At 43.6% G+C, this 27,455-nt stretch overlaps 2 protein-coding genes across 7 annotated transcripts in view; one reads left to right on the top strand and one right to left on the bottom strand.

Annotated features, from left to right (window-relative positions):
* The window catches only part of Rbl2 (RB transcriptional corepressor like 2), a 51,807-nt gene extending 44,240 nt beyond the window's left edge, over nt 1-7,567 (top strand). For 2 of the 3 annotated variants that reach the window (XM_027405578.2, XM_027405579.2), the window contains 4 exons: nt 33-138; nt 1,270-1,472; nt 2,023-2,190; nt 6,011-6,181. In XM_027405578.2, coding sequence (XP_027261379.1) covers nt 33-138; nt 1,270-1,472; nt 2,023-2,190; nt 6,011-6,181 — 648 coding nt within the window. Of the gene's footprint in view, nt 1-32; nt 139-1,269; nt 1,473-2,022; nt 2,191-6,010 lie in introns of all 3 variants that reach the window. The other variant, XM_027405577.2, reaches the window with a different exon arrangement.
* A 34-nt stretch (nt 7,568-7,601) lies between these two features.
* Nucleotides 7,602-17,946, bottom strand: Aktip (AKT interacting protein). 4 transcript variants are annotated; one of them, XM_027405580.2, is made up of 11 exons: nt 17,819-17,946; nt 15,194-15,305; nt 13,710-13,915; nt 11,773-11,781; nt 10,776-10,840; nt 10,589-10,689; nt 10,095-10,183; nt 9,919-10,017; nt 9,718-9,825; nt 8,564-8,624; nt 7,602-8,383 (listed from the first exon to the last, which is right to left on the bottom strand). In XM_027405580.2, exons 2-11 carry the CDS (start codon nt 15,233-15,235, stop codon nt 8,273-8,275), a joined length of 891 nt encoding a protein of 296 aa, XP_027261381.1. In that variant the 5' UTR covers nt 15,236-15,305; nt 17,819-17,946; the 3' UTR covers nt 7,602-8,272. The 4 variants fall into 4 exon arrangements, with proteins under 4 accessions (XP_027261381.1, XP_027261382.1, XP_027261384.1 ...); XM_027405581.2 differs by having other exon boundaries at nt 15,194-15,301; nt 17,819-17,934; XM_027405583.2 differs by lacking the exon at nt 11,773-11,781 and having other exon boundaries at nt 7,602-8,380.
* Nucleotides 17,947-27,455: the final 9,509 nt, after the last annotated feature.

Consider the following 27,455-nt stretch of genomic DNA (forward strand, 5'->3'; position numbering starts at 1 on the left):
GTTTCTGTCCCCTTCTCACTGTCTCTTTAAAGGTATACAGAAGTGTTTTGATAAAAGGGAAAAGGAAAAGAAGAAATTCTGGCAACAGTGACAGCAGAAGCCACCAGAATTCTCCAACAGAACTAAATAAAGACAGAGGTACATAAGATACATCTCTATGAACATCTAAGTTTTAGGCCAAGAAGACTAAGAATTATCAAATACAAATACATATTGTTCTCAAATAATTTGTTGTTATAAACTAAAGTAGTGGTCAGTTGTCCATTATTCCAGTGCTGAGGTACTTAAATAATATCATTTTTCAGATAGGAATTTCTAGCCTGAATTCTAGAAAGAGCTTGCCTGTTGATTAGACCTGTGCTATTGAAATGCTATTCCAAGTTGTTGACTTAAACTTGTTAGTATAGGGCTCAGATTCCAGAAACCTGTGTAGCTTATTAATATAAATTACTCAGTCAACCTGTGGTATAGTTATGATAAGGGAATAAAGTTATTTGTATTTTGAGCTTTGCTTCTTGGTATGAAGAACAGAGCTCAGGATCTAGGAGTGGTGGCCCATGCCTATCATCTCATCTCTACTAAGACTAAGGCAGGCTGGGCATTGGTGGTACACGCCTTTAATCCCAGCACTGGGAAGGCAGAGGCAGGCACATCTCTGTGAGTTCGAGGCCAGCCTGGTTTCCAGAGCAAGTGCCAGGATAGGCTCCAAAGCTACACAGAGAAACCCTGTCTCGAAAAACCAAAAAAAAAAAAAAAAAGACTAAGGCAGGAGGACTGTGAGCTCCAGATCTGCCTGGACTATAAAGTGAAACCTCTCATTGGATGATGATGATGATGATACAACCAAGGACGGAGGAGATAGCTCAGTAAATTATGTGCTGCACACGGATGTGGACTTACTTGATCCCTAGCCCCCACATAAGAAACCTGCCACCATAGCAAGCATTTGTAATCCTAGTTCTTGGGAGGCAGAGACAAGTGGATCACTGGGGTTTGCTGGCTGTTGAGTCCCAGGCCCCACTGAGGAACCTTGGCTCAAAAAAGAAGGTAGACAGTTCCCAATGAATTATACCCAAGGTTGGCCTGTGGCCTCCACACACATGTACACCTGCATACACATGAATGCCACACACCAAACCCCAAAGAATCAGAGTGCCTGCTTATTGCCATTGATGACTAATGCACACATATAGCTGTTTCCCCCTTTTCCTAGTGAAGTGTCTTTGTTCAAACAATCCAGACTATCACCCTTTGTTCTCTTGGCTGCAGCCAGTAGAGATTCCAGTCCAGTAATGAGGTCAAACAGCACCTTACCAGTTCCACAGCCCAGCAGTGCCCCTCCTACACCAACTCGACTCACAGGAGCCAACAGTGACATTGAAGAGGAGGAAAGAGGAGACCTCATTCAGTTCTACAATAACATCTACATAAAACAAATCCAAACATTTGCCATGAAGTACTCGCAGGCCAATGTAAGTGCATCAGGGATCCCTGGATGCTGTTTTTACTCTTGAAGGGGAGGAATCATTTGATTGACCTTTTCAGTTATAAACTAGATTTACAAATAATTCTTTCATTAAATAAAACTAAGGAAGTCTCCAACACAAGTACCTTGCTTAATCAATATAATTTCTGCTGGTCCTCAGCAGTATGAATAAGACTGTAAAATTCTCTACATCTAGAAGAACAGGATACAGCAGGCACATGGGTTTAGACTGTGCAGTATTGGCAAATTATGAAACTTTGTGCTTTCTGTCACCTCAATATTAAATGAGAAAGTAGTAGTTAATAGTTTATCTGGTTGTTGTATAAAAATGCTTAACAGACGGACTGGCAGGAACTAAGCACCCGCCAGTGTTAGCTGCTAGTATGTTTCTTTAGTGTCTTTGTTGCTGATACATCGCTGTTCAGCATTCAAAAGTTTCTGGTTTATTATGCCTTTTCCCTCAACAAAATTGATGACTTTTATTACAGCCTCACCAGAAAAGATGTTTTTCTCAGAATTACTGATTTTCTTTTCAGCAAATGGACACTCCTCCTCTCTCTCCCTATCCATTTGTAAGAACAGGCTCCCCTCGTCGAGTACAGTTATCTCAAAATCATCCTATCTACATTTCCCCACACAAAAATGAAGCAACGCTTTCTCCTCGAGAGAAGATTTTTTACTACTTCAGCAACAGCCCATCAAAGGTAAGACTACATAAATGGCTTTCACTAACTGTAAAATGCATTTGGATGCCAGGAATGGAGTTTCTGCTAAGTGTAAGTACTTTCTAGAGTGATTACAACTGCCAAGTAACAGAAGGCAGTAAGTCACAAGGGACAAAACCCAAGCTTATTTTTGAGGACATCAGGGTTAGAAATAGAGTAGGGGAAATAACTCCCTTTTTTCTTGCCTCATTTCCTATCTGTAAATTTTGGATATTGAGTTTGCTTTCATTTGTAAAATGCTATTTTTCTGTTTCTGTTCAGAATAGAAACTTTGGATCCCTAAACTGGCTACCAGGTTCTGTTTCTGCAACAGGCATGTCTCTGTCTTTTGGACTGTTTATAGGGAAAATGGAGAGCTCAATGTTAGGCATCTGTGGTAGCATCTGCCTCAGTCTGAGAGCTTGGAAACTTGAGGCTTGATGGTGAAGAGTTACATGGTTACATAGATGTAGAAGGGCATTTAAGAAGCAAAGAAGAGGAAGGAAGTGGTACCCTTAAGGCAAAGGCTCTCATTGGTAGTAATGCAGACAGGGTCAGATGGGGACTGAAGGAGCTATGACAAGCCAAATGCAGCATGTGGCTTTGAGTGGGTTGTGCTTGGGGAACCATGCTACACAGGGCAGGGTTGGGACTTAGTGGGGCACCTACATTTGATGACAATGGAGGTCACACACTTTATTTGGCTTGTTATAGCTCTGCTGACTGAGCCATCTCCCCAGCTCTTTTACCTATTTGATTCATTTCCCCCCATAATCCTTTTGGGAATATATTTGGTTAAAATTGCAAGTCCAGTTTTATAGGAAATAGTGTTCTGAATCAGGCAATCTCACCCCACAACTTCTTTTGAGATCAACTGCTGTCAATCTGTTTGAAGGCTTCACAAATAAATCCACTAAGACAACCTGAAGTTAGACGTAAAAAGTTAATGCAATTGCTTCAACTGTCAAGACACAAACAGTTTAAAGGATGGCAAGCTTGCCTAGTGGTGGTGGCAAACACCTTTAATCCCAGCACTCAGAAGGCAGAGGCGAGCAGATCTCTGAGTTCAAGGCCAGCCTGGTCTACAGAGAAAGTTCCAAGATAGCAATCTAACTGTCTAGTAGCTGATGAGTAAAATATGTGCAAAGATGAAGTACTAGTACATGCTTCAGTGTGGGTGAGCCTTGAAAACATGACAGTAAGGTTAGTTAGAAAAGACTACATATGATTCTACTTAAGTGAAATGCTCATAATGAGCTGATAATGCAGAGGCAGAAAGTAGATTAGTGGTTGCCTAGGAGAAAAAGAGGCATTTCTGCTAGTGGGAAAGGTTTCTTTGGGAGCAATAAGGTTGAGTGTGGAGATGGTTGTACCATGCAGACATTACTGGAGTCACACTTTAAATGGGTGAACTATATGGTATGTAAATTGTATCTCAATGGGGCTCTTTTAAAGAAAATGTTTAAAAGACCATAGTAACACCAAGTAAAAAGAGAACCGGAGTAGCTATGTAACAGGAAAACTGGACTTCAGAGCAGTGAGTACATGACCAAGAGATTCAGTTCCTGAGCTGGGAATATAGCTCAGAGCTAAAGCATTGGCCTAGCATGTATGAAGCTCTGTGCTCAATTATGAGCGATGTGAGAGGAGAGAAAAATACATTCATAGTTGACAATTCAACATAATTGGTAGGGTAGAAAAGAGAAAAATTATTAAATATAAAAAGATAGGAATATAATCCAACAGCATCAATTGCACATGGAACATTTTTACAAATGTAGACCACACTCTAGACTATAAAGACTGAACTTAGTACAGTGCTGAGGACCAATCTAGTGACTTGGCCCTGCTAGGCAGGTGCTATACCATTGAACCACATCCCCAGTCTTAGTAAATTAAAGCTTTCAAATAATGTATTTTTTTTTTCTGTCCATGATGGCAGTGAATCAGAAATTATTAACAAGAATGCTATCTGGAAACCTCCAAATTTTTGGAAGCTAAAGATCAGATTCCTGTGGTCAAAGAAGAGATCCCAAGAGAAACTGAAAACATTTTATATTAACAAGATTCTACAATGTTAAATTGTATGTGTCTTAGTCACTGTTCTATTGCTGTGACAAGACACTATGACCAAGGCAATTCTCATAAAGAAAGCATTTAATCGGGGGTTCAGAGGTCAGTCCATTATCATGGAGGGAGCATGGCAACACACAGGCAGACATGGTGCTGGAGAAGTAGCTGAGGGTTCTACATCATGATCCATAGCCAGGGGTGTGGGGGTGCTTAGCATAAACTTTTGAAACTCAGAGCCCACCCTCAGTGATACATTTCTTCCAATAAGGCCCCACCTCTTAATCTTTCAAATACTGCCATTTACTGGTGACCAAGCATTCAAACCTATGAACCTATGGGAGCCATTCTCATTCAGATCACCACAGTAGGTTACAGCTGAAATAGCACTAACAGGTGTATCACTCTACATTTCTAAATGACACACTACCAGTACACACTAAAAGTAGCTTGAGGGTTAACTTTTGTTTTTTTGAGACACGGTTTCTTGAAAACCTGTATTGTTTTGGAGCCTGACCTGGAACTCTCTCTGTAGACCAGGCTGGCCTCAAACTCACAGAGATCTGCCTGCCTCTGCCTCCTGAGTGCTGGGATCAAAGGTATGTGCCACCAACGCCTGGCTTCAATATCCTTTTTAAATAAGAAACATGAGCAAAAATTCTAGCCAACAGGTACCAGAAGAACATGGTTTCTGAGCAGACTTTAAGGCCCAAAGAAACAATGCTGCTGACATTCTGGCTATGTCTTTCTTCATTGGGCTGCTCACTGAAGCCACTGAACATGAGAAATAAATTTAATAAATCCTTGGCTCTTCCTAGAAGAAACAATGCCTCCAGAGGCCACTGATGCATTACCTGTAATGAAAACCTTCAGGAACTAAAGCTTATTTCTCTAGTGAAATTGTGGTTGAGAACCTCTAGAAAACAAGTGGCTCAGGTATGTTATCCTAGCTATTGGGGACAAAGGTAGGAAAGCTACAAGGTCAAGTCCTGCTTGGGCTGCAGATTTCAAAGCTAGTCTCAAAATGCAAAAGGAACTTGGCATAGTAGCTCACACTTAATTCTAGCATGCAAGAGGCTGATGCAAGCTGGGGGATGATTCGAGTTTGAGTCCAGCTAGCCTGGGCTACAGTGACACATGTCTCTAAACAAGAAAAATGTGTGGTGCTTGAGACAAGGTGTTGCTATATAACTTCAGCTGACCTTGTCTTCAATATGTAGGCTACGTTGATTTTGAAAAACCTACAGCAATCCTCTTGCTTCTGCCTCCCAAGTGAAGATCATAGGAGCCACTGACCTTTAAAGTCATGCTGGTTTTTAGCGTGTATGTGGGGCTGTTGAGATGGCTCAGTGGGTGAGGGCATTTGCCACAAAAGTTCTACATAAAGGTAGAAGAAAAAAACTGACTCCACAATTGTCCTCTGACCTCCACATAGACACTCACACAAAAATCCCAAAGTGGATGTGACTAAACATGGCATAACTATGATACTCTAGAACTATCAGACAAGTTGTTGGACATGTGTACTATATGTATATCACAATCACCAAGGAAGTTTGTTAAAATCAGGAATTACCTGCCTGACCTGGAGTCATCAGTGTCCTGCCTGGATCTGCAGAATACAGAATACCTTTCTGTAAAGGTATTCAAATGTTTAAACTGCTGAATTCACTTGATACTCTTTAACTTAATACAGAGCAATGTATTTTAGCATTTTAAAGTTTTTGTGTCTATTTTTTCCTCACCACAGAGACTGAGAGAAATTAACAGTATGATACGGACAGGAGAGACTCCAACTAAAAAGAGAGGGATTCTCCTAGACGATGGAAGCGAGTCACCTGCAAAAAGAATTTGCCCAGAAAATCATTCTGCCCTGTTACGTCGTCTCCAAGATGTAGCTAATGACCGAGGTTCACACTGAGGTTAGTCTCCGGTATGGAAACTGTCTTCACATGAACTGCTTAGCAGTTAATGCATGCAGGATTATGGGAGCTTGCTCCTTAATCCAGCAGTTATTAGAGCCTGGCAGAAAAGGGAAGCTCTCCGACTGGGTATAGCGGTATATACCTGTTATCCCAGCACACAAGAGGTAGAGGGAAAGAGGACCAGGAGTTTAAGGCTATCCTGGGCTACATAGCATGTCTAAGGCCAACTTGGGCTATATGTAACCCTGACTCAAAAACAAAAACAACAACAAAAAAGGACATTAGAGAAATTAGACTTGCTCCAGTATTCTTAGGATGTTTTTATTCATCCCTATCGCCTCTCCCCTTACTATTCAGTGCTTACGTACCTTCAACACTGCCCATAATCCAAACCTGGACTTTTAACTTTGGTAAACTTTTACAAGCACTGCAGAAAAATCTTTAGAGGCCTGTGTAGGTAAGCCCCAGCAGAGGAATTCTATTTGAAGTTCATTCTTACTTTCATATGGTTTGGCCCAACCATGTGTTGTAGGACAGAACATCTGAGACATTCACATTCATGAAACAGAACAGAAGGGATGGCCCAGACCTGGACATCTCCAGGCACTCTTGCCTAAGGCTCCTGTTCCCTTTGAGTACTACGATCCCTTCCCCAGTAGATATGGTTCATTGTGAAAGGTGTGCAGTGTCTGAATGAACCTGTGTAATTGGTGGCACTTTAGGGCTGTAAAATGCATGGCACTGTAACCCAGATTTTGCTGTATATTTATGATGGCACTTTCTATAATGTGGACTTCAGTAAGTACAAGACTTCTAGGCTATACAGCCAATGTTTTCTTTAATGCTTTTCTTAAAGGACTTAATGTACACATTCTGGGCATGTGTAAAACACTCCAGTGTGTGGTAGTGGTGTTACATAGGTATCATCTGGCTAAGTAAAGATTTTTAAATCAAGCTGAATTGAGAATCTGAAAAATTATGACCAGTTCCTTTTGGAGGTAGCTATCCAAAGGAAAGTATCTTTGAGGTAATTCCTGGAAGTTAAAAGAATAGGTTGGAGAATTTAGGTTTTTATTAGTAGGTAGTACCATTTATACAAATTAGAAAATTATTTAACAGCTATTGATTATCTACACATATCTTTATTAATCATTATTGTTCCAGTTGTTTTTAAGTTGGATTAATAATCCTAAGGAGAAAATTCAATTGTAAATTGGATCATATAAGCAAAGTTACTAGGTAACTTCATACTGCTCTAAAGCATAGACCTTGCACTGTCTACTAGAGTAGTGCTGTGCAGAGTACTTAGAAAACCTCTTGGTACCACTACTGTAATTTTATATGAAAATATGTGTATTTTCCAATAAAGCACTTATAAATTAGTCTCTGTTTAGTTATATTGAAAAAGAACATTAGTTTCCTGCATAAATGACAATCAATCATTTATTGGTTTATTTCATCTCTACTAACACAACAGTCATTCACCATTTAAATACCTGACTTCATTAGAAACCGTTTGAACACTTTTTTCTTCCTCCTGCCATAAAAATACAGTAATTTGCTTAAAAAAACAAAAACAACTATGAACAAGCATCCTGGTTCTGCCTACTTTCCTAATGCTCTGAGATAGACGTTTACAGCAAGTCAGCAGGCTGAAGCCGGAAAGCCAGTCTTCTACTTGAAAGTGCTGCACTCTGGAATCTCTTCTCTACACCCTTCTTCATGACCTACCTACCGTATGTACAGCTGAGACCACCAACTTCCAACTACTACACAGTGCTCATTTCTCTCTGCTCTGTTAAAGTAAACACAACTTACCTCTAACATATTCAGAAAAAATACTTAAGCCTCAAGGTCCCCAATAATTTGGAGTACTGAACTAGATCCACCCTGACACTTCTGACAGAAGTAACGCATTACTTAATGAGAGGTCTCCACAACCTGCTGTTAGAACCTACGCATACACAACACTGATAGCCAGTCACTGTTCACGAGGTTTACTCTTCAGGCAGTCCTTTGCCATTAGTCAGCTTTAACTAGGCCAGAGTCCAGCAGGAAAGTGCGTGGTGCACCAGATCCACCATCTCTTAGGTTGCTACTGTTTTCTCTTCTTTACTGAAAGGTTGTACTGAGCCAGGCTTTACCCATGACAGGCCAGCAACATGAACACTTTTATTGTGCTGTTCGTCAGGCTTCTTCTAGGCACAATCAAAAACAGACATTAAAAAAAAAAAAAAAAAAAAAGGACTGATGAGCAAGTTCAAGTTCAGAACCATACTGACTAGTTTCCCCAAGAGTTAGTTATATGTAACCAATGGCCACAAATGCAGACAGTTAAGAAACCAGGCTAGCCATTTCAAAAATGGTTATGTACTTACTTTCTGAGTCAGCATCTTCTCTCTGGCCTCATCATGTACAGAAGGGTTCCATGGAGAAAAGCTTGAAGGGCAGAAAATATTAAATATAGTTCATGGCTTTCAAAACATGTAAAGCATCCAATAAAACCATTCTAATAAAACTTAAGAACAATTTTTTTTTTTTTTAAGGTTTCTCTGTGTAGCCCTGGATGACCTAGAACTTGCTCTGTAGACCAGGCCTGCCTCTGCCTCCCATGTGCAGGGATTTAAGGTGTGCGCCACTGCTCCCTGGCTAAAGAACAATCCTTAATCAGTTGTTGGCTTATACTGATATCATCTAAAACAGACATCCCTGTAAACCTCATACCACCCCTGAAATATTATTTAAAGATGAAGAAAACAAGGCAGAGTAAAACCAAGTAATTACTTTGGATTACCAAAGCTAAAAAGTCCAGAAGCCAAGCCGTCCATCAGCTGAGCCCAAAAGCAACACCGCAGTATGCTTCCCAACGATGCCAATCTCCACAAGAGCTATAGGGCCTCTCAGTTCTATTCTAACACGCTCTCTCCACCAAATCTAAATGTTAATGAGTTAAGCTAGATCTAGTTCAGTACTCCAAATTATTGTGTACCTTGAGACATATTTTTCTGAATATGTTAGAGGTAAGTTGTGTTTACTTAAACTAACAGCAGAGAGAAATGAGCACTATGTAATAGTCTCAAGTTTGTGGTTTCAGCTGTAAGGCTCACACTGCCTTCTGAAAAGTCCTCACATAGAAAAACTTGACAGAAGTTGGGCGTTAGTGGTGCATGCCTTTAATCCCAGCACTCGGGAGGCAGAGGCAGATGGATCTCTGTGAGATCAAGACCAGCTGGTCTACAACAGCTAGTTCCAGGACAGCCTTCAAAGCAACAGAGAAACCCTGTCTCGGGGGGGGGGGGGGGGGGCGGGGACGACACGGGGACGGGACACACCTTGACAGAGATTCTCAGGAAACCAAAATCACTAAATATCTCATTACTGACAGTGTATAAGTCACACAAAGCCTTTGGTTTAAAGCCAAGAGCCAAGTAGCATTAGGAATAGAGTTGACAGAAAATGAAAAGCTCCAGGCTAACATTACACATGTTCCTCTAAAGCAGAAGTGTAAAGCACTAGGTAACTTACCACTTACCTAATTGCATAGGGGTCTTCTATTTTCGGTTGGTCAAACAAACGAGCAGTACATACTTTAACACTGTCAACCACTTTACTCTTAAAAAGCTGAATGTCTTTTTCATACCTGTGTTAAAAGTTTTAAAAATTTAACAATTTATCTTAAATAATAATAGTAAATAATAAGGTTACCCTAAGTAACAAAGTAAAAATCACATACAGTACTGCAGCCTCTGGGTTTAGGGGGCTTGTTGTGTCGATCTTGTAGAAGACTCTCCTTGCGTACATTAAGACCTGCCATATATGATTATGGTTCCGCCTGCCGGGAAACAAAGCATGAGTACTTCAGTTTGTTCCTGATGACTATGCTACTATAAGAAACAGTGATACACTAACCTCCACTTTGCAAATGCTCTCTTCACATCCAGTTCCCCTGTGGTGGAATCAACTAGCGGGTGAAAGACGGGAATGTCAAACAGCAGGCGCTGTATGTAGAGAGAAACACTTCAGTGGGAGTGATGTCATGCTGCTAGTCAGATCGGGCCCAACAAGGGCCCTTAACTACAACTACTTTCCTGTAAACAGCTTTGCAGCAGGGGAGATTCTGCTCTCCTCCTGCAGCATGGCCATCCCAGGCATACGGTGGATGGTGCAGCACAGCCCCCAACCTCACCCACACCCCGGAGCAGAGAAAAGAATGAAGCTGCAGGCAGGGTAGCCTGACCCCAGGTAACAAAGCACTAAACCCCATTGGCTGTGGGAGACATACATCTAAGGAAACTGATTTCATTACAGCATCTAAGGTCAGGAGAAGAATCAAGAAATCTGTAAGCCTTGATTTCCCCTCAGTGACTAAAGCTCTGCATGGGCTCAACTGTAGTCCCACTTACTGGACAGTCGCCATCTGGATAGTTATCAGGAATATACACTGTAAACTTGAACACGCCATCCTGATATAGCCCGTGTCGTATGAATATTACGCCAAACCACACTGCAGGAGAACATAAATATGCTAAAGTCCCATCTGTGTCCAAAGATTCCCACACACCAAAAATGAAGGTTGAGTCCACATCTTACCCAATGCAGAGCGGTATGATGGCTGTATATAGACGCCTGGTAGCTTCTGCTTCACTACCAAGGTACTAAAACAAGAGCAGTGTAATAATTAGCTTGTACAGATGCCAATGACACATAAAAGTCAAACCATCCCACATTTTCTGAGACAAGTAGCAGCTGGTGCTCAAACTATACAAATGGAGTCATTCTAGTCTTGCACCTGAGTCTCCTAGATCACCCACTACCTACCACCCTCTTACTTCCAAACCAGCCCAAAGAAACCATAGCCAATACTCAGTCCCAGACTTAGAAAGCCGAACAGGGACAAAGAATAGATTTACTCTCAGAAACAGAAACAGATAATTTTGAACATTAAAACTGAGGTACATGAGCTGATGTGGTAGCCCCCACATTTAGTCCCAGCACTGGATGGGGGGGCAGAAAGTGGTGTATCTTTATGAGTCAAGTTTCTACATAGTAAGACCCTGTCTCAAAAAAAAGAAAAAAAAAAAACCCACAAGAAAACTGAGGTAAATGTTAAAACTATTGCTTTTATCATTATAAATTAGAGTTCACACATTAAAAAATTATTTTTTACTAACAAAAATGTGGTATATTCCTTTTGGGCTTCAGTATACTGTATTTGTGTTACTAAATGAAAAGCAAACTGCTTTCAATTGCAATCACAGGTACTAAATAAGAGTCTAAAGTTGTCATCACTTAACTGTCCTTTTGAGTCAGCCTCACTGGGTCAGTGGGAGGGCAGGCTTTTGGGTGTTGCTTGTGAAGGCAGGCATCATTTTGAGCTCCCAAACATCCTGAACTCAGACTCTTTGGGCCTTCTAGAGAAGGTGTATGATGACACAAGGCAAGACACAATGCAGAAAGATGCTACTGTTTTCTGGGACCCAGTTACACACTGGCAACCATTTTGCTTGGTTCCCTGAAGCTGCAGCTATGAGCTGTGATCTGACACTGAAAAGGACAGTGTTGGCCAAAGCACTCTAAACACAGTTACCTGCAAATCCTGAAATGTACAGAGAAATTGTTTAGGTGCTTTTTCTAAGTTTTTTTTTTTTTTTTTTTTTTTTTTTTTTTGCTTTTCGAGACAGGATTTCTTTGTATTGTTTTGGAGGCTGTCCTGGAACTCACTCTGTAGACCAGGCTGGCCTCGAACTCATGGAGATCTTCCTGCCTCTGCCTCTGCCTCCCGAGTGCTGGGATTAAGGGCGTGTGCCACCAACACCCGGCTTTAAGATTGATTTTTACTACGTGCCTGAGCATTTTGCCTGCCATGTATGTAAATGTACCATGTGAGTCCCCAGTCCCCAGAGGCCAGAGAGGGGCATCAGATCCTCTGCATTATAGAAACAAATGGCTGTGAGCTACCATGTGGGTGCTGGGAACTGAACTTGGGTTATCTACAAAAATAACAAATGCTCTTAGCTGCTAAGCCACCACTCCAGCCTCTGGACCTTGTTTATTCCCTAAATACCTCACATTTACTTATAAGCATTTTCTAAGTTACTTATGTACTTCAGGCTGACCTTGAATGCACAACAGTCTTACTGCAACTGTACCAGGTGGATCCATTACCTTTTCAAGTCCATGAGATGTAGCTGGTCTACAGAAGCATGGCTAGCAGACAGAGCTAACCCACAGAGATGTTTGTCAGAGAAGGCAGTCTTTCTTGTGTTTAACACATAGCCAACTTTCAGTCAGAACAATAGGAGCCTGTCCACCTCACTGCTCAGCCACAAAACACAAGGCATCCATTACAGAGCTGAAGAGACCATTGCTCCACTACACTGGGACCTCATTCCTCTGGCCATTACAGCCTCTGTACCCTGGGAGGAGTGATCAAGATGCTTTGAAAATAACTGAACTACAGAGAAACTTAAAGACTATAGAAACTGAGAATTCTCCAGATTTTTTATCCCTTTAACAAGTGATCCAAACTACATGGTACTTGAATTCTTGTATGTGCGAAGCAGTGTGTCATCACTATTGGCACACTGCACAGTACTCAGCCCCTGCTCTCCTTAGGCAGGCATATCTTCAGTGGAAGGGTGACCTTGTGACAAGTTATGCAGCTCAACCTTTTGCCACTGATAGGAACCTTTGAGAGTTGTACCAAGTAAGTCTTCTAATAACAGACCTTCCAACATACAAAACAACATTGTAAGTACTTTTCTGAGAGCTGGAAAAATGGTTCAGTCAGGAAAGATACCTGCCACCAAGCATGATGATGTGAGTTCAATACCTGTGACACACATAGTAAGAAGAGAAGTGACTACAAGTGTCCTCTGGCTCCACCTGTGCCATAGCATTGCCTCCCCAACACACATACAAGAGATGGCTTAGTGGTTAAGAAGTCCTGAGTTCAATTCCCAGCAACTACATGATGGCTCACAACTATCTGTAATGAGATCTGGTGCCCTCTTCTGGCGTGCAGGCATACATGTAGACAGAACACTGTATGTAATAAATAAATCTTAAAAATAAATAAATAAATTAAGCACTCTTTAGTTTTTTCCTTCCAAGTCAGTGTTTCTAGTTCCTCCACCTACTTACTGACCATGGCTTCCTGACCCTTTCTTACTGTGATTACTCCTGTCAGAATGCTTCCTAAAACATCAGAGCCAGAACGGAGCCCATACTTCCCAATGTGTGTGACCCAAGAGAATGCCACCCAGCTTCCGCCCAAGAGCAGGTATCAAATAGAACCTCTTCCAGTGAAATGCCTCACAGAAAGGAAGACAGGAATTAATTACCAGGTTCCTAATCCACTGTATATTCTCAAAAACCCTGACTTTCCTTCCTGTTCCCCAAAGTAGGGCAAGTGGAGACTAGTCTGGGCCTTCGGATTAATTCACATGTCTATCAGGGGACATGACTTCATCTTAACTTTCAGGGGACCATTCATAATTGAACCATCATCCATGAAGGACTCACAATTCTGCAAGAAGTGAATATTCCAGGTAGAAGGGTCCGTAAGAAGCATGGGTGCCATTTGTTGACTGTGCTGCTGGGGCTGGAGATGTAGGCTTCGTTATGGGCAGAGCGTTTTTGGGAATAGATGGCAGCTGCTTTTTTGGTGCAGTTCGTGGAGGGCTGTTTTTCACATCCCCTGCTAATGTCTTCTCTTCACCTTCAGCTCGCTGTTCAGAATGAAATTGTGAGAGCATTTATGGCAACTCTGAAAGCAGTACACTGAGAACTCCCAGCTTCTAAGCTAGAGTTATTCTTTACATAGGAATTCTCACACCACGATCAAGATGCCTTCAAATCCCTTGAGAAGGCAGGTCATAGCAGGAGCAAGTAAGACTGAAGCATGACTAAAGCAGTAAGAATTCCATTAGCTGCATCCCATAAGAACAATGTAGTCAAGCCTTTCACAAGCAACTGAAGCAGGAAAGACATGAACAAGATTAGAGAGGCCTCGTGTACATGCAGACACTGAAGAAATGGAGTTCAAAATTAACAGTGTAGATGACTGAAATTAGCTGCTCCCTAATGTGAGCAGAGGGACAGGAACAAAGAAACAAAGCTGTTATTATCTCACTTGCTTAGGTCTCATATGATCCTGCTACGTTTCCACACTGGCATCACTAGCATACACTGCTCTCCTTAGCAATGACTTCAGAATGACCAGAAAACTAGCATCTCACTGATCCTTCCTAATCTCAAATACAACAGAGGCTATTTAATTTGTTGTGATAGGAAAAAAGGTAACAATGATGTTATCTACAGGTAGAATTGAGCTTTTAAGTTACTGCTTGTATATTTTAAGGTTTTCTAAGAGGAAAATATATTTTTATTTTTTTAAAGATTTTTTATTACAATATTTATTTGGGGTGCATTTGTGCCATGGCACACATATAGAGGACAAACAAGTGCCTTTATCCACTGAGCCATTTTGCCACCCCACATATATATTTTATATAACTATATATTATGGATTATACAATAAAATTGTGCATGATAGCTCACTTATAGTCCCAATACTCAGTAGGCTAAGGCAAGAAGACTGCTGTTTGAGGCAACCGAGACTACAGAATACTAGGCTATTCTTGGCTATACAACAAGACTTTACTTCCAAAAAGAAATAACTTTTATTTAGATCATTTAATGCCCAACCCTTAGTTGACATGACTGAAGCTTCTCTAAAAACCAAATCCTGAAACTTCAACAGAGAAATGTTCAGAATACATCACAAACTTCATCAAGTATGCATACAAACTAAATGAAATAATCTTAGCATAGTGATTCACTGGAACTTCTGTGGATGGGACCTCAGCCTGGGAAACTGACCTTAATGGACAAAGTGATTTCTCAGAAATAAAACCCAGGAATTTTTGCTAAAGATTACAAATGACCTTAATAGATATTGTTAGCCTTCCTTTCTATCAGAATTGCTATTTATTGACTGTACCTACTTTGCGCACAGAGCTTGCAGACATGCTCCACAAAGGGTTCATAACGTGTACTCCAAACAAAGAACTTCAGTGCTGTGGCATCAAACTCTTCTGTCCTCAGCATTCACGCTGCCTTGAAACAAACGGAAAGAATACAACATGCCAACACCAACAGTTAAGACAGCCTAGCACTCTGGACACACATCCTGCCAAGCAGTCCACAGATTGAGAGGCCTGGGAATGTCATCAGAGAGCTCTAAGAATAATAATCCCTTCTCCACACCTTTACACTCAGGCTCCAGTTCCTCTCAGACCCTCAGATATCTATATGAAAATGTACCATACCCAAGCATACCAAGCCCAGTATTTGGGAGGCTGAGGCAGGAAGATCCAAAGTTGGAGGCCAGCTTGGATTACATAGTGATACCTGCTAACAAAAGCAAACAAAAAAATAACCTGTGTACCAGATTCCTGACCAGCATTTAGAATAGTCAAGAACAGGATTCAGCTTTGCTTGACCACATGGCCATCACCACTAGCACTATATCCAGGGACCTGACTAATGGGAAGGCTGTATTCAGGATGCACTAACCATCTACACACAAACTGTGTCACTGGTCCCAGGGTCAAGGTGGATGACTAGAACATCCTGAATGAGTTGTGCTGAGCACAAAACTAATAGCCAACAAAATAAGTAAAATCATGGGAGTCCAAGTATTCCTGTATCAGGGAGGGAGGGAGAGATAGAATCCTGTCCCTATAGCCCTGAGAAACTGCCCTTAAAAAACAACCAAAAACAAACAAAAATGGGCTCATTATGTGGTCCAGGTTGATCAAAAATTCACTATACAGCTCAGACTGGCCTCAAACTCCCAATCTTCCCGCCTCTGCCTTAAGGTACTGGAAGCACAGGTTATAGGCAAAAGGTTCCTAGCAAAAGGTTTGCTTAAAGTACTAAAAATATGGGAATTCTGTAGTATTAGGCACTCAGGAATTGTGAATGTATAAACTCAGGGAGGTTCAAGTGAGACATGTCATGAATAAGAAAGTAGGTTTCAAAGATCACAAGGTCAGTGCAACAGTTACTAAATATCCAAAGCTGCAAAGGAAGAAGTAGCCAGACCAGCTGTAAACTGTCTCCCCAGGCTCTGCTGTATTTTAAAGTATGGCTCCTTATCCGAATTGCTGTTTATCAGTGAAAAGCTGAAGGTGAAAAGAGTCAAAACTGAGCAACATTTCCTCAAATTCCTAGGAGGCAGTGCTGTACCGAATGTCTCTAAGCAGCAGTGATTTATTTTTCCTGGTGTGCCTATAGAATCCATGGGTGGGTACTAGCTCCACCATCCCAGCCAGTGCCTATAACTGCTGTTGTGCGTTCCTGGAGACAATGTTACCCCGTAATTAAACCAGAGGACAGGGATCCCATTTCCCCCACTAACCTGCTGACTTGCAGCCAGTCAATAGACTTTGCAAACGGCATTTAAAGGTGGCTGACACAACAGTGTATCAAAAATGGGAGAGGGGGGTATGTTCCTGTTTGGCTCAAATGAAAACCACATTGGTTTTTCAGGACCAGCACTCCACTGTCTAGGTACACCTGTTTTATCGGGGTCCTTCACTCCCTTGAGACTTGGGGTTTCCTACTTGCAAATATACTGGCAGCAGGTACCTTTCAAGTCTGTTTTTTGCCTTTAAAAATTCAATACATTGTCCTCAGCTCCTCCAAGAGGTACCATGTGCCATCATCCATCGCAGAGACATTTTTAACTAAATGGTTCCAGTACCAACAGAGGAACAGGGAATCATAGCCAACTTTTCAGAAACTATAGTTTGTTAGATGCTCAATCTACCATAAGCATAGCATATGGTAGTCCAATAGTAATGACAGGTGTAAGGAAAACAGGCTCCATCCTTGTTCTCAGAAAACACCACCAGAGTTTCAGCTCCTTTGGCCCCGAAAATAAAAAATGATTTGCGTGGCTTTACACCACACAGCTGCGCAAAGCTGGCATCTTCACCTGTGCGACAATGAGTACACCGCAGAGGACAAATGAGACCTGGCTACCGTCGTTCCTCCTCTGTGACATAGAGCTAACAAGGGCATAACTATAATCTATCACCGCAAAATCGGGTTTACGAAATCCAACGTAAGGAGACCACCAGGCAGAAGCGAGAAAAAGTAAACAGCCCCGGCCTCCGACGGCTGGGCCGGGCACCTTCGCCCGGGGCACAATCCCGTCTCAGAGCACGTAGAGAATCTGGACAAACCTGTCCCGAGGTGATGCAAGGCTGGTGCCCGGCCCTAGCCTCTAAGCTGGCTGGAGGCCGGCCGGGCCCGCGAGTCTGCAGCCGAGGCTGAGGGCCTGGGGCTTCGCGGCAGCCCCTCGGCGGGGGACTGGACACGGGGCGGGCCTAGAGGCCTGACGGGAGAGCCACCGAGCCCGTCTCCCTTTACTTCCACGGCCGTCCGCCGAGGCCACGCAGCAGGTGCCCGGAGCGCACAGGTGCGGCCCCGCCCCCGTGTCCCCGCGCGGCCGCCGTCGCCCGAGTCCCTAGCGCTTCGCAGAGAACCGAACGCCGAGCCGCGGACATCGCCCCTCGGCTCCGACCGCTCAGTAGCCACCGGCCAAGAGGCAGAACGCTCACCTGGACGCCCTCGTTGCGGAGCTCCGGCGGCCGAGCGCCACCGCGGCCCGACAGCATCTCTGGCCGCAGCGCAGGCGGTACCCTGCCGCTCCTCTCCCGCAGCGCCCCGCCCCGCCCTGCCCTCGGCGGGACACGCCCTGAACACACCCCCAGCCTGGGACCTTCCGCTCTGGCGCCCATGCCGAGTGGCTCTCTCGCTGTCCATCAAGGACGTGCTTCCGGGAGGAGCTGGGGGTCGGCGCTCCGTCCTGCCAATCAAATCAGCGCCGGTCGGGTGGGGCCCCGCTCGTCCCTCCCCTTACGTAACAGTGCCCCAAGATAAGCTGTCAATCAAAGAAGCTTCCATCCCTGGGGAGGCGGGGGGAAATAATCAGGCACTCGGCCGCCATTGGGCATGGTATGTGCCAGTCACCATGGAGACCCGCCCAGAGGTTTATGCGGCAGCCACTGGAGCCATTCTCTGCCAGTGAGTGCTGCTGGCTCCTGGCTCCGCCTGTTACCCAGGAAAGGGCTGGACCTCCACGTTGGGGACTCTGAGCCAGTGGCTGGTGTGGGAAGGCTGGAAGCTACCTAGTGGGAGTATGTAGGAGAAACTGGAAGTAGTAAAATTGATGTTATACACAATTAATAAATAATAAAATTATTAATAAATAAATTAATAAATTGTGTATAACATCAATTTTATTATTAAATTGATGTTTATTATTATAAAATTATTAATTATTAAAAGTGACTCCAAGATCAGTACTGTACTAACCAGGCTTGTTAGAACTAATTGTATAAATGTTTGTTCCAGGAGATTGCCCATAACCTAAGAGAGAACACTGATTTACAACCAGCCATTAAGCCCATTGCCATATCAGAGAATGCTCTTCTAACAGGCAGTTTAAGATAGGTAGGGCAGTCCTTAAGTACTGGCCTGAAATAAAGCTCCGGTTCTTTTCTGGAGAAAAACATAATTCTGCCAGGTGGGCAAGATGACCCTGGGTAACAACTATTAGAAAAGAACAACACTGATGTACTATAAATAATTCTAGCTGGGTGGTGGTGGCGTAGGCCTTTAATCCCAGCACTCAGGAGGCAAGGAAAAAAAAAAGGTCGGAAGGAAGGAAGGAAGGAAGGAAAAAAGGAAGGAAAAAGAAATAATTCTGGCACTATTTTGCTGTGTAAATCTTCCATCTGCCCAAGTGGTCAGATTTGCAGCCTCTAGTCTCTGTTTAAATTCTTCAAGATGTAACCTGGGGCCAGCCCCTGAAAGAGCTTTAAGGGGGACAGCATAAATGCAGTGCATAAGCCTAAAGCCTACAGAAGTCAGGAAAATGTTCTGTTGGAGGCAGGTTTGTTTCTGAGCACTAGCCAGAACCAGAAGCACACTGGTATTAAACAGCCTTTTTGTGTTTTTCCTGAGAGTACAGAGTGAATTCTCAATGGAGGGCTCACTCCTCTCCTTCAGGAGGCTCACCCATTTCTGCGCACAGGGTGCTCTAGCCCGCAGTAGGAGGAACTCCTCAGCCAACTTGTTAGGTAGGGCACCTTGTGAATCAGGGAACTATAGTGTCACAAGGTCTCTCATGGCAATATGTAGCCCACTCCTGCACAGCTCCTGCAGGTAGCTCTTGCTTTGACCTAAAACACTTGAGACCTTTTCCTCCTCAAATGACTCTCACTGGGCACATTTCAAGCTCAATAAAACCCAAACCTCCTCTGGCTTTCAAGACACTCTTTTCTGGCCTCTGGTCTACCCAATTCTGTGAAGGCTATCATTGGCCTTAACGTCTCCAGGCCCCTAGTATTAAACAATCCTGGCCACCTTTCCCCTCAGTGCACGATCCCTCTTAGACACAACACTTAGGTCTTTTCTGTGGCTGCATTGTTGGGTGCCTTCCACTCGGGAGAAGTCTTAACTGGGCAGTTTACTTCTTCCATTTCTATTGCCGCCAAGATTCTGGTAAATGACTTACTAAGTGGCAGGGAGCCAAACTCATGATGGCAATCCCAAAAATTGGTTCTGATATCCAGCTTCCTCCCCCAGCTGAAAACAGCTGTGAGAGCCTTCCTCTCATCATTTTGGAAAGAATTCTCTGGTCCTGTTAGTATGGTCTTAAAATGAAAAGAAGGAGGTCTGGAAGTCTTTTTCCCTGGCCATACAAAATCTCCTCTGCAATCTCTTTAGCCCAGTTTCTCCCAGGGCCGACATCCTCCTCTGAGACAGCCCCTGATTTCCGCCTTCCCCAATTCACTGTTCACGCAGAGTCCACTCGCAGATGTTCCTCAGTGCAGATCTCTCCACTGAGTTTGTTTCATGCCTGCATTCACCTGCCCACCTCACATTGGATACCCAGACACACAATCCCAATGCCAGAGTGCTTATTCCTGCATATGCCAGCCACCAGGTCCGGCTACATTACATAGCAAGGGGGTTTCTTACATTGTGAAATGACACTGTACTGATGGGCTGTTAGTAAAATGGCTGCAACCAGGAAGGATCCAAGGTCTAGCAAAATACAAAGTAAATATGTCCTCCAGGGGTCTCTTTTGATGGGCAAGAATACCTTTCATCAGAAGAAATGCTAGAATGTCTCAGTGATCAGACATGAGCCTCTGGGTCTGTGAATACAACGAAAGGAGTCAAAAGCCAGGTACTAAGCTGCCACAATTAGGGGCAAAGTCATTTACCTTGGACCCCTGGACTTTAGGGAGAGGAGTCACACAATGCCACTGGAGTTTAGAACATGTCCCCTTCTGTGAAGAGCAGATGTAGGGGCGACCAGAGGCCAGCATGAGTTTAGTGGCACAGCTGGAGAATTGAATGGGTTCTGGAATAATTAAGGGCTAGAGTGGAGAAAAGCAAGCTGTGGATTAGCTGTGGGGTAGGAGCTACAAAAGGAGACTTCAAGGAATGGTGATCTAGATCAGCGGCTCTCACCTGTGGGTCGTGACCCCTTTGAGGGTCGTGACCCCTTTAAGGGATGCATGGCCTTTTCACAGCAGTTACCTAAGACCATCAGGAAACACAGATATTTACATTACAGCCCATGATGGTAGGTAGCAAAGTTATAGTCATGAAGCAACAACAAAAATAATTCTATTGTGGGGGTCCCCACAACATGAGGAACTTTATTAAAGGGTCACAGCATTAGGAAGGCTGAGAACCTCTGATGCAGATGTTTGGATTAAGTTACTGGCTGTTCAGATCACTCTGTAAAATGAGAAATGGAGCAGGTTTAGTGGAGGAAGGGGAGGCTTTCGTCAGGTGTTGAGGGGTTTGGTGGGGGAGTTGGTTGGGGGGTTGAAGGTTTGGTGGGGAGGTGGGGTGTTTGGTTGGGTTGAAGCTTTGGTGGGGAGGTAGGGGAGTTGGTCAGGGGTTGAGGTATTTTGTAGGGGAATGGGGAAGCTTTGGTCAGGGGTTGGGGGTTTGGTGGGGGGGTTGGTTGGAGGTTGAGGTTTTGGTGGGGGGTGGGAGGTTGGTTAGGGGTTTGGTGTGGGGAGTGGGGGTTTGGTTGGGGATTGAGGGGTTTGGTGTGGGGAGTGGGAATTTGGCCAGGGGTTGAGAGGTTTGGTGTGAGGAGTGGCGGTTTGGTAGGGGGTTGAGGGTTTGGTGGGGGCAGGAAAGAAATGAGTGGTTATTATTCCCTCCTCCTTTTGCTGCTGACAGCCTTGCTTTCGGTAAGTTCAAGCCCTTCTTGAGTTTCCCATTGATTTCCTAATAGGAAAAGCCAGCCTTCATGTGTCTGGTGCAGCTGTCCCCAAGCTCCCCATGCAGTGTTCTTCCACCACTCCCAGAAGGCCTGCTGCTCACCACAGGAGGGGGCATTGCACTATAGTTTTCCCGCACTCTCAGCACAAACAACTCCTTGCAGTGCAATGTGCCCTTTCTTTGGGAGCTGCAGAGACAAGTGTCCATTTCTCACCCTAATCAGCAAGCTGTGTGGGGGAGGAACCATGACTGTTGGGTTCTCCATTGTTTCTGCACCCAGCCTCATGCCAGGATGGAGGAGGGACACAAAAACTGCAACAAAGGAAAGGATGGATGACTGAAGTATGTTTGTGCACTCCTTGCTGCACCGCAAACGGCTTGAAATGGTTTGTCTTTCTGACATTCAGAAGGACATTGATTTCCAAAGGACTGACTGTGTCCACAGGTGAGGCACCTATCAGAGGGGTACAGTTCTTGTGGCACTCCATTAGCCACTGCAATGGTGGATCAGTGTTGTCATCGTGCCTACATCTGCAGTTCACGAAAACCACAAACTGAGGGGCAGGGCACTCTTCCCTAGGTCAGATCATCTGAAGCAGAAAGACCCGCCCTAAATCTGGGCCACATTTTCTTGTGGCAGCCAGATAAAAGGACACGGAAGGAGGAAGCTGCTTTTTGCCTGCTCTCCCTGTTTGCCTGCTCTTGATGTCAAGCCAGCCTTGCTCTTCTCCAGTACAAACAGATCCAGATCTGGTCTGTAGAGACACACAGCCTTGTGGGCTGAACAACCACTGGGTTCTCATTCCCTCCAGTGCAAGACAGCCATTGTCGGACTGCAATGGAAATATATATATATATATATATATATATATATATATATGATATGGGGTAATTAATATATATCTATGTTACATACATACGTATATAGATATGGGTTATCTACACACACACACACACACACACACACACACACACACACACACCCTCTCAGTTTTGTTCCTTCACAGTCACCACAATAATGCATTGTTACTAAGTGTGGTCACATATCTTTTTTCTATACTTTCTGGATTGCCTTTCTGCTTTCTGCCAAGAAATGAAGCATTGCCACATTTCACCAGATGCCAATACCAAACTCTTGGATTCCAACCTAAGGAACCATAACTAAAATAACCTACTTTTTACAAATCATCAAGTCTCAGGTATTGTATAATAATAACAGAAAGCAAACTAAGACAGGTTACTAAGAAAAGGACAATGGGTAACAGATGTGCCTGACTATCATCTGAACAAATGGATCAAGAGTGTGAGGTCAGCCTGTGTTATGTATTGTTGCCAAAACAAAACAAAAACCCAGGATGGCTTGTTTAAAGAGCATCGAATGGGATGGCAGATAACATTATCACAAGATGTTGAGCTCAGAAAACAACCCATCCTAGGCTTTACCTGTTGTGCCAATTCGAGCTAATCATTACCTTGACCAGGCTAGAATCACCCGGGAGACAGCCCTCGGGGTGTGCCTGTGTGGGATTATCTTGATCATATTAACTGAGATGAGCTTGCCTGGCCACTGTGGGTGGCACCATTCCCTGACTGGAATCCTAGACTACAGGAAATGATGAAAGGGAGCCAAGCAGAAGCAAACACTCATTGCTCACAGGGCAGGAACAGCTGCTTGGAGCTTCTGCTGCCTTTCCTTCACTCCCCAACATGATGAGCCCAAACAAGCCCTGCCTGGAGTTGTGGCTATTGGTGGGTATTTTACCACAGCAAACGACAGGCAACTAAGACATCTATTCAAAAAAAAAAAAATTCTCTTCAGAAACCCTTTTTACATTTATTTATGTGGGAATGGGAGGAGTAGGTTCTCTCCTTCCACCATGGGACCTGGGGTTGGAACTCGGGTCACCAGGCTTAGTGGCAAGCTATTCACCTTCCAAAGCACTTGTATTTTATGGTGTTTACCAGTCTATAGTTCTGGAATGCATCTGATATGAAAATTGTCTCAAAGGTCCTTTTATTGCCAGGGCATGTTATAGACCTACATTCCCCGTGAGTGCTCAGAACTTGTAGTCATGTCCCATCAGGAAGACAGTCACAAAAGCTCTTCTTTGTCCCCAGAAGTTACTTGTACAAATTAACTTTAATCTCTCATTTCCTATCAAAGATCTTAACAGAAAGAAGAAGGGAAGCGATGAGGCTGTTTTTCACCTGGAGCCATTTGCCCCAAGGGCTTCCTGAAGCATGGAGCCCTGTATCTGTACTGCTGATTACACATACTGTTTAGTGCATACAAGACAACTAGTTAACATCTTACATCAAAGACTTTATGGATAGTGAGATTAAAGTAGATAGCTTTTCTTTTTTAACTGAATGGATTTAAAGGAGGATATTAAATAAACAATGAGTCTATTGTTAATAATTCTGATGCTCAATTTAGATTGACAAATTGGTTGGATTAAGAAATACCTAGAAGTTGGGCTGGTGAGGTGATTCAGTGACTCAGGGTGCTTGCTGCCAAGCCTGATGACCTTGAGTTAGAGTTCCAGAACCCACATAGTAGGAGAGAACTGGCTCCTGTGAGCTGTCTTCTGACCTCCACATATGTGCCATGGCATGTGTGTGTGTGTGTGTGCGTGCACACACACTAAATAAATAAATAAATAAAATAAAATACAAATGCATTGACTAGATTATAGGAGGTGTGGCCTGGCTGGAAGAAAGACCTTGCTGGAGATGTGTCCAAGTTTACAGCTTGCCCTGACCTTTCCTTCCCAGTGCTCACCCTTGCTTTCTGGCTAACATGGGTTAAACAGTTATGTTCCATTAGGCCCTCTTTGTTCTGTATCTTAGTTACTGTTCTCTCTCTCTCATTCTGATAAAACACCATGACCAAGGCAACTTATAAGACAAAGCATTTAATTGGGGACTTGTTTACAGTTTCAGAGGGTGAGTCCATGACCATCAAGGAAGCAGGAAGTCAGGCACGGCACTGGAACAGTAGCTGAAGGCTTACATCTGATGTGTAAATTGTAGGGAGAGAGAGTGAGATTGAGCCAAGTTCAGACTTTTGAAATCTCAACGCCCATCCCCTAGTGACACATTTTCAACAAGGTCACACCTCCTTATCCTTCCCAAACAGTTCCACTAACTGGGGCTCAGGCATTCAAACATGTAAACCTATGGGGGCCATTCTCATTCAGCTATTATACCATAATAGACTAAATCCAAGAGCAAAACAAATCCTTCCTCCCTGTGGTGGTTTGAATAGGTATGGAGCTTGTAGACTCATGTGTTAGCATGCTTGGCCTATTGTAATAACTCTTTCCCCCAGGCCCCGAGTTCTTCCAGGCAGGAAGTATAGGCAGGGCTAGGAGATGAGGAGAATTCTGGGAAATGTAGGCAGATGGAGTCATATAGAGCTGGGTAGAGAGGATGCACCAGGTAAGCCAAGACCATGTGGAAATACATAGATTAATAAAAATGGGTTAATAATTAAGACAGAGCTAGCCAATAAGAAGTCCAAGCCACTGGTCAACAGTTTTATAACTAAATAGTGTCCGTGTGTTCATTTGGGGTTGAAGGGTGGTGGTGAGACCAACGGGACAAAGAACCTCTCATTACACATGTCTGTCCTTTCTATGTCATTACAATAGTTCCCCACAACGCCAGGTTTTAAAGGGACCAGCTGCCCCTTTCAGCAGCCATGACAGTAACACATGCTCGCCATGACTTTGCCTTGGTCACTAAGAGGTCAGATCCCTGCCTCGTGGCAAGGAACCAATCAGAAGTTAGCTGGTGGCACTATGCTTTACAGCTCTGGGTGTGCTTTACGGACAAGTGCACAGCAATGACGTGCAGAGCATAGCAACCACCCTGGGTGGGCCTATGGGCCATAACAACCAATTGGCTAAACAACACAGGGCAAGCCCTCCAAGCCTGGAGGCACACCAATCCTGAGCCTGTGCATACCCCTGGAACTCCCCTTACGCTGCTCTACAAGATCTCTCTGCAGCCGGTTCCAGCTGTCTTTGCTAGCCATCCACCATGGCGGGTGCGTGAAAGACTCGAGCTAACATGGGGTTAGCTCATTAAACAACAATAAAGCCTCATGCAGTTTGCAGCAAGTTTTTGAATCCGCTTGGTGACTGGGGTGACCTCGGTCCTGGGCTGGGACCCCGGAGACCTGAGTTTTCCGGGGGTCTAACAGTTTGAGTAGTAGGTAGATAGTTGAAAAACAAATAGCATTTAAATAATAGCATTTTTAAAAAGTTAGGATAGCTCATGGACCATTGAATATTTGTGGCTTAAAGAAAAGCAACCCACATATAACATTGATGCTCATCCAGTTTGGATGAGCATCAATCTCCTTTTATAACCAAACAGCATCTTGAGCATGACATAATGCTTGTAATTATCCGCCTTCTTTTTCAACACTGACAACTGTATCACTTGCCATAGGAGCAATTTGCTGATGGGCTTCAACTTGTGGAAACCACCTCCTGTGGGTTAGAGCTTTTAAACTGTTAAATGCTTAGTATCCACATCTGCAGAGTTAGAACTAGAAAGTCGGGCATGGTGGCTCATGCCTGCAGTTCCTGCACTTGGGAAGCTGAAGTAGGAGAATCACGCTGTTCAACGCCAGCCTGGGGAGAGTAAGACCCTATCTCAAAACAAACAAATCAATGAATGGGGTAAGAGAGGGCAGAAGAGAGAGAACATTCATTCATGGATAAATAGCCTGTGTGGGAAGGACTACCCCCAGCATGGCCCAGACACTTCTATTTCTTACATTAAAGTCATCACCTGATTTTGAAAGTCACCAATAAACAGGAATGACATAACCATCTCTTAGTCTAACATTTTAGCAGGAAAATTTTTGAGTCCCGTCAAAAGTAGGACTAATTTCTCTTCTGATATGTTTTCTTCTTGGTTCATTTAAAAATACACTATAGTCATGATGAGTATCAACTCTAAACATCTCCCAGTGTGGATCACCCAATAACAAGGGCATTCCCCACAGCTACACCTGACAACATTCACTCAACATGCCTAGACTGTTGAATAGCAGATCAATTTTAATTGTCACACACCAAGGAATTAGTTCTTATAGTTAATGATATGGGGTGCTATTTATATCCCTCATCAAAATTTGAACATTGAGATTTTAATCACCGATGTAATGGTACAGGGATGGGACTTAGGGAGGTGAGCAGGTCCTGAGGTTAGTGACTGTATGTATTGCTCTTCTCATTACCTCAAAGAAAGAGCTCAAGGGAGCTCTTTAAGTTGGCTCACAGTTTGAGGGTGATCCTGTCCACAGAGGCAGAAGTGTGAGGTTGCTCACTCACATCTTGGTGGGTCAGGAAGCAGCTTGGACTGAGTTGAACCAGGCCATAACCCTTAGGCCTGTTTCCCAGTGGCCCACTTCCTCCTCTAGACCCCATCTTTTGGAGATCCTACCAGCAGAGGACCCAATGTTCAAACACATGAGTCACTAGGGACATTCTATGTCCAAACATAACACTGTACATCTGGTTCCCTCAGGGCCCATGGGCATTTCACAATGCAAAATGCTTTCAAACCAACTTCAAATAGTGTTCAAAACTCCAGTGTCTTCTGAGACTTAAGGTTACTTTTAAACTGTGAGCCCATTTAACAAATAAAATTAAATTTTAAAAAGTTTTAATTAAAAATTTAAAAAGTCAGATACTTCCAATATATAATCGTGCAAGGTAAACACTACTGTTCCAAATAGGAAGTGTAGGAGGAGAGCAGAACCAACCAGATAGCAGAACCGGAACACAAAAAAAACAAAATCCAAGCAGGACAGACATTACACCCTACAATTCCACTTTTGGCATCTGAGTCTCATGGTAGAATTATCTGGACTCGAATGTCCTTGGGACCCCCATCCCTCCCAATACTGCCACCTGTAGCACA

This window comes from Cricetulus griseus, chromosome 3 (assembly GCF_003668045.3).
Source record: "Cricetulus griseus strain 17A/GY chromosome 3, alternate assembly CriGri-PICRH-1.0, whole genome shotgun sequence".
Taxonomy (NCBI): domain Eukaryota; kingdom Metazoa; phylum Chordata; class Mammalia; order Rodentia; family Cricetidae; genus Cricetulus; species Cricetulus griseus.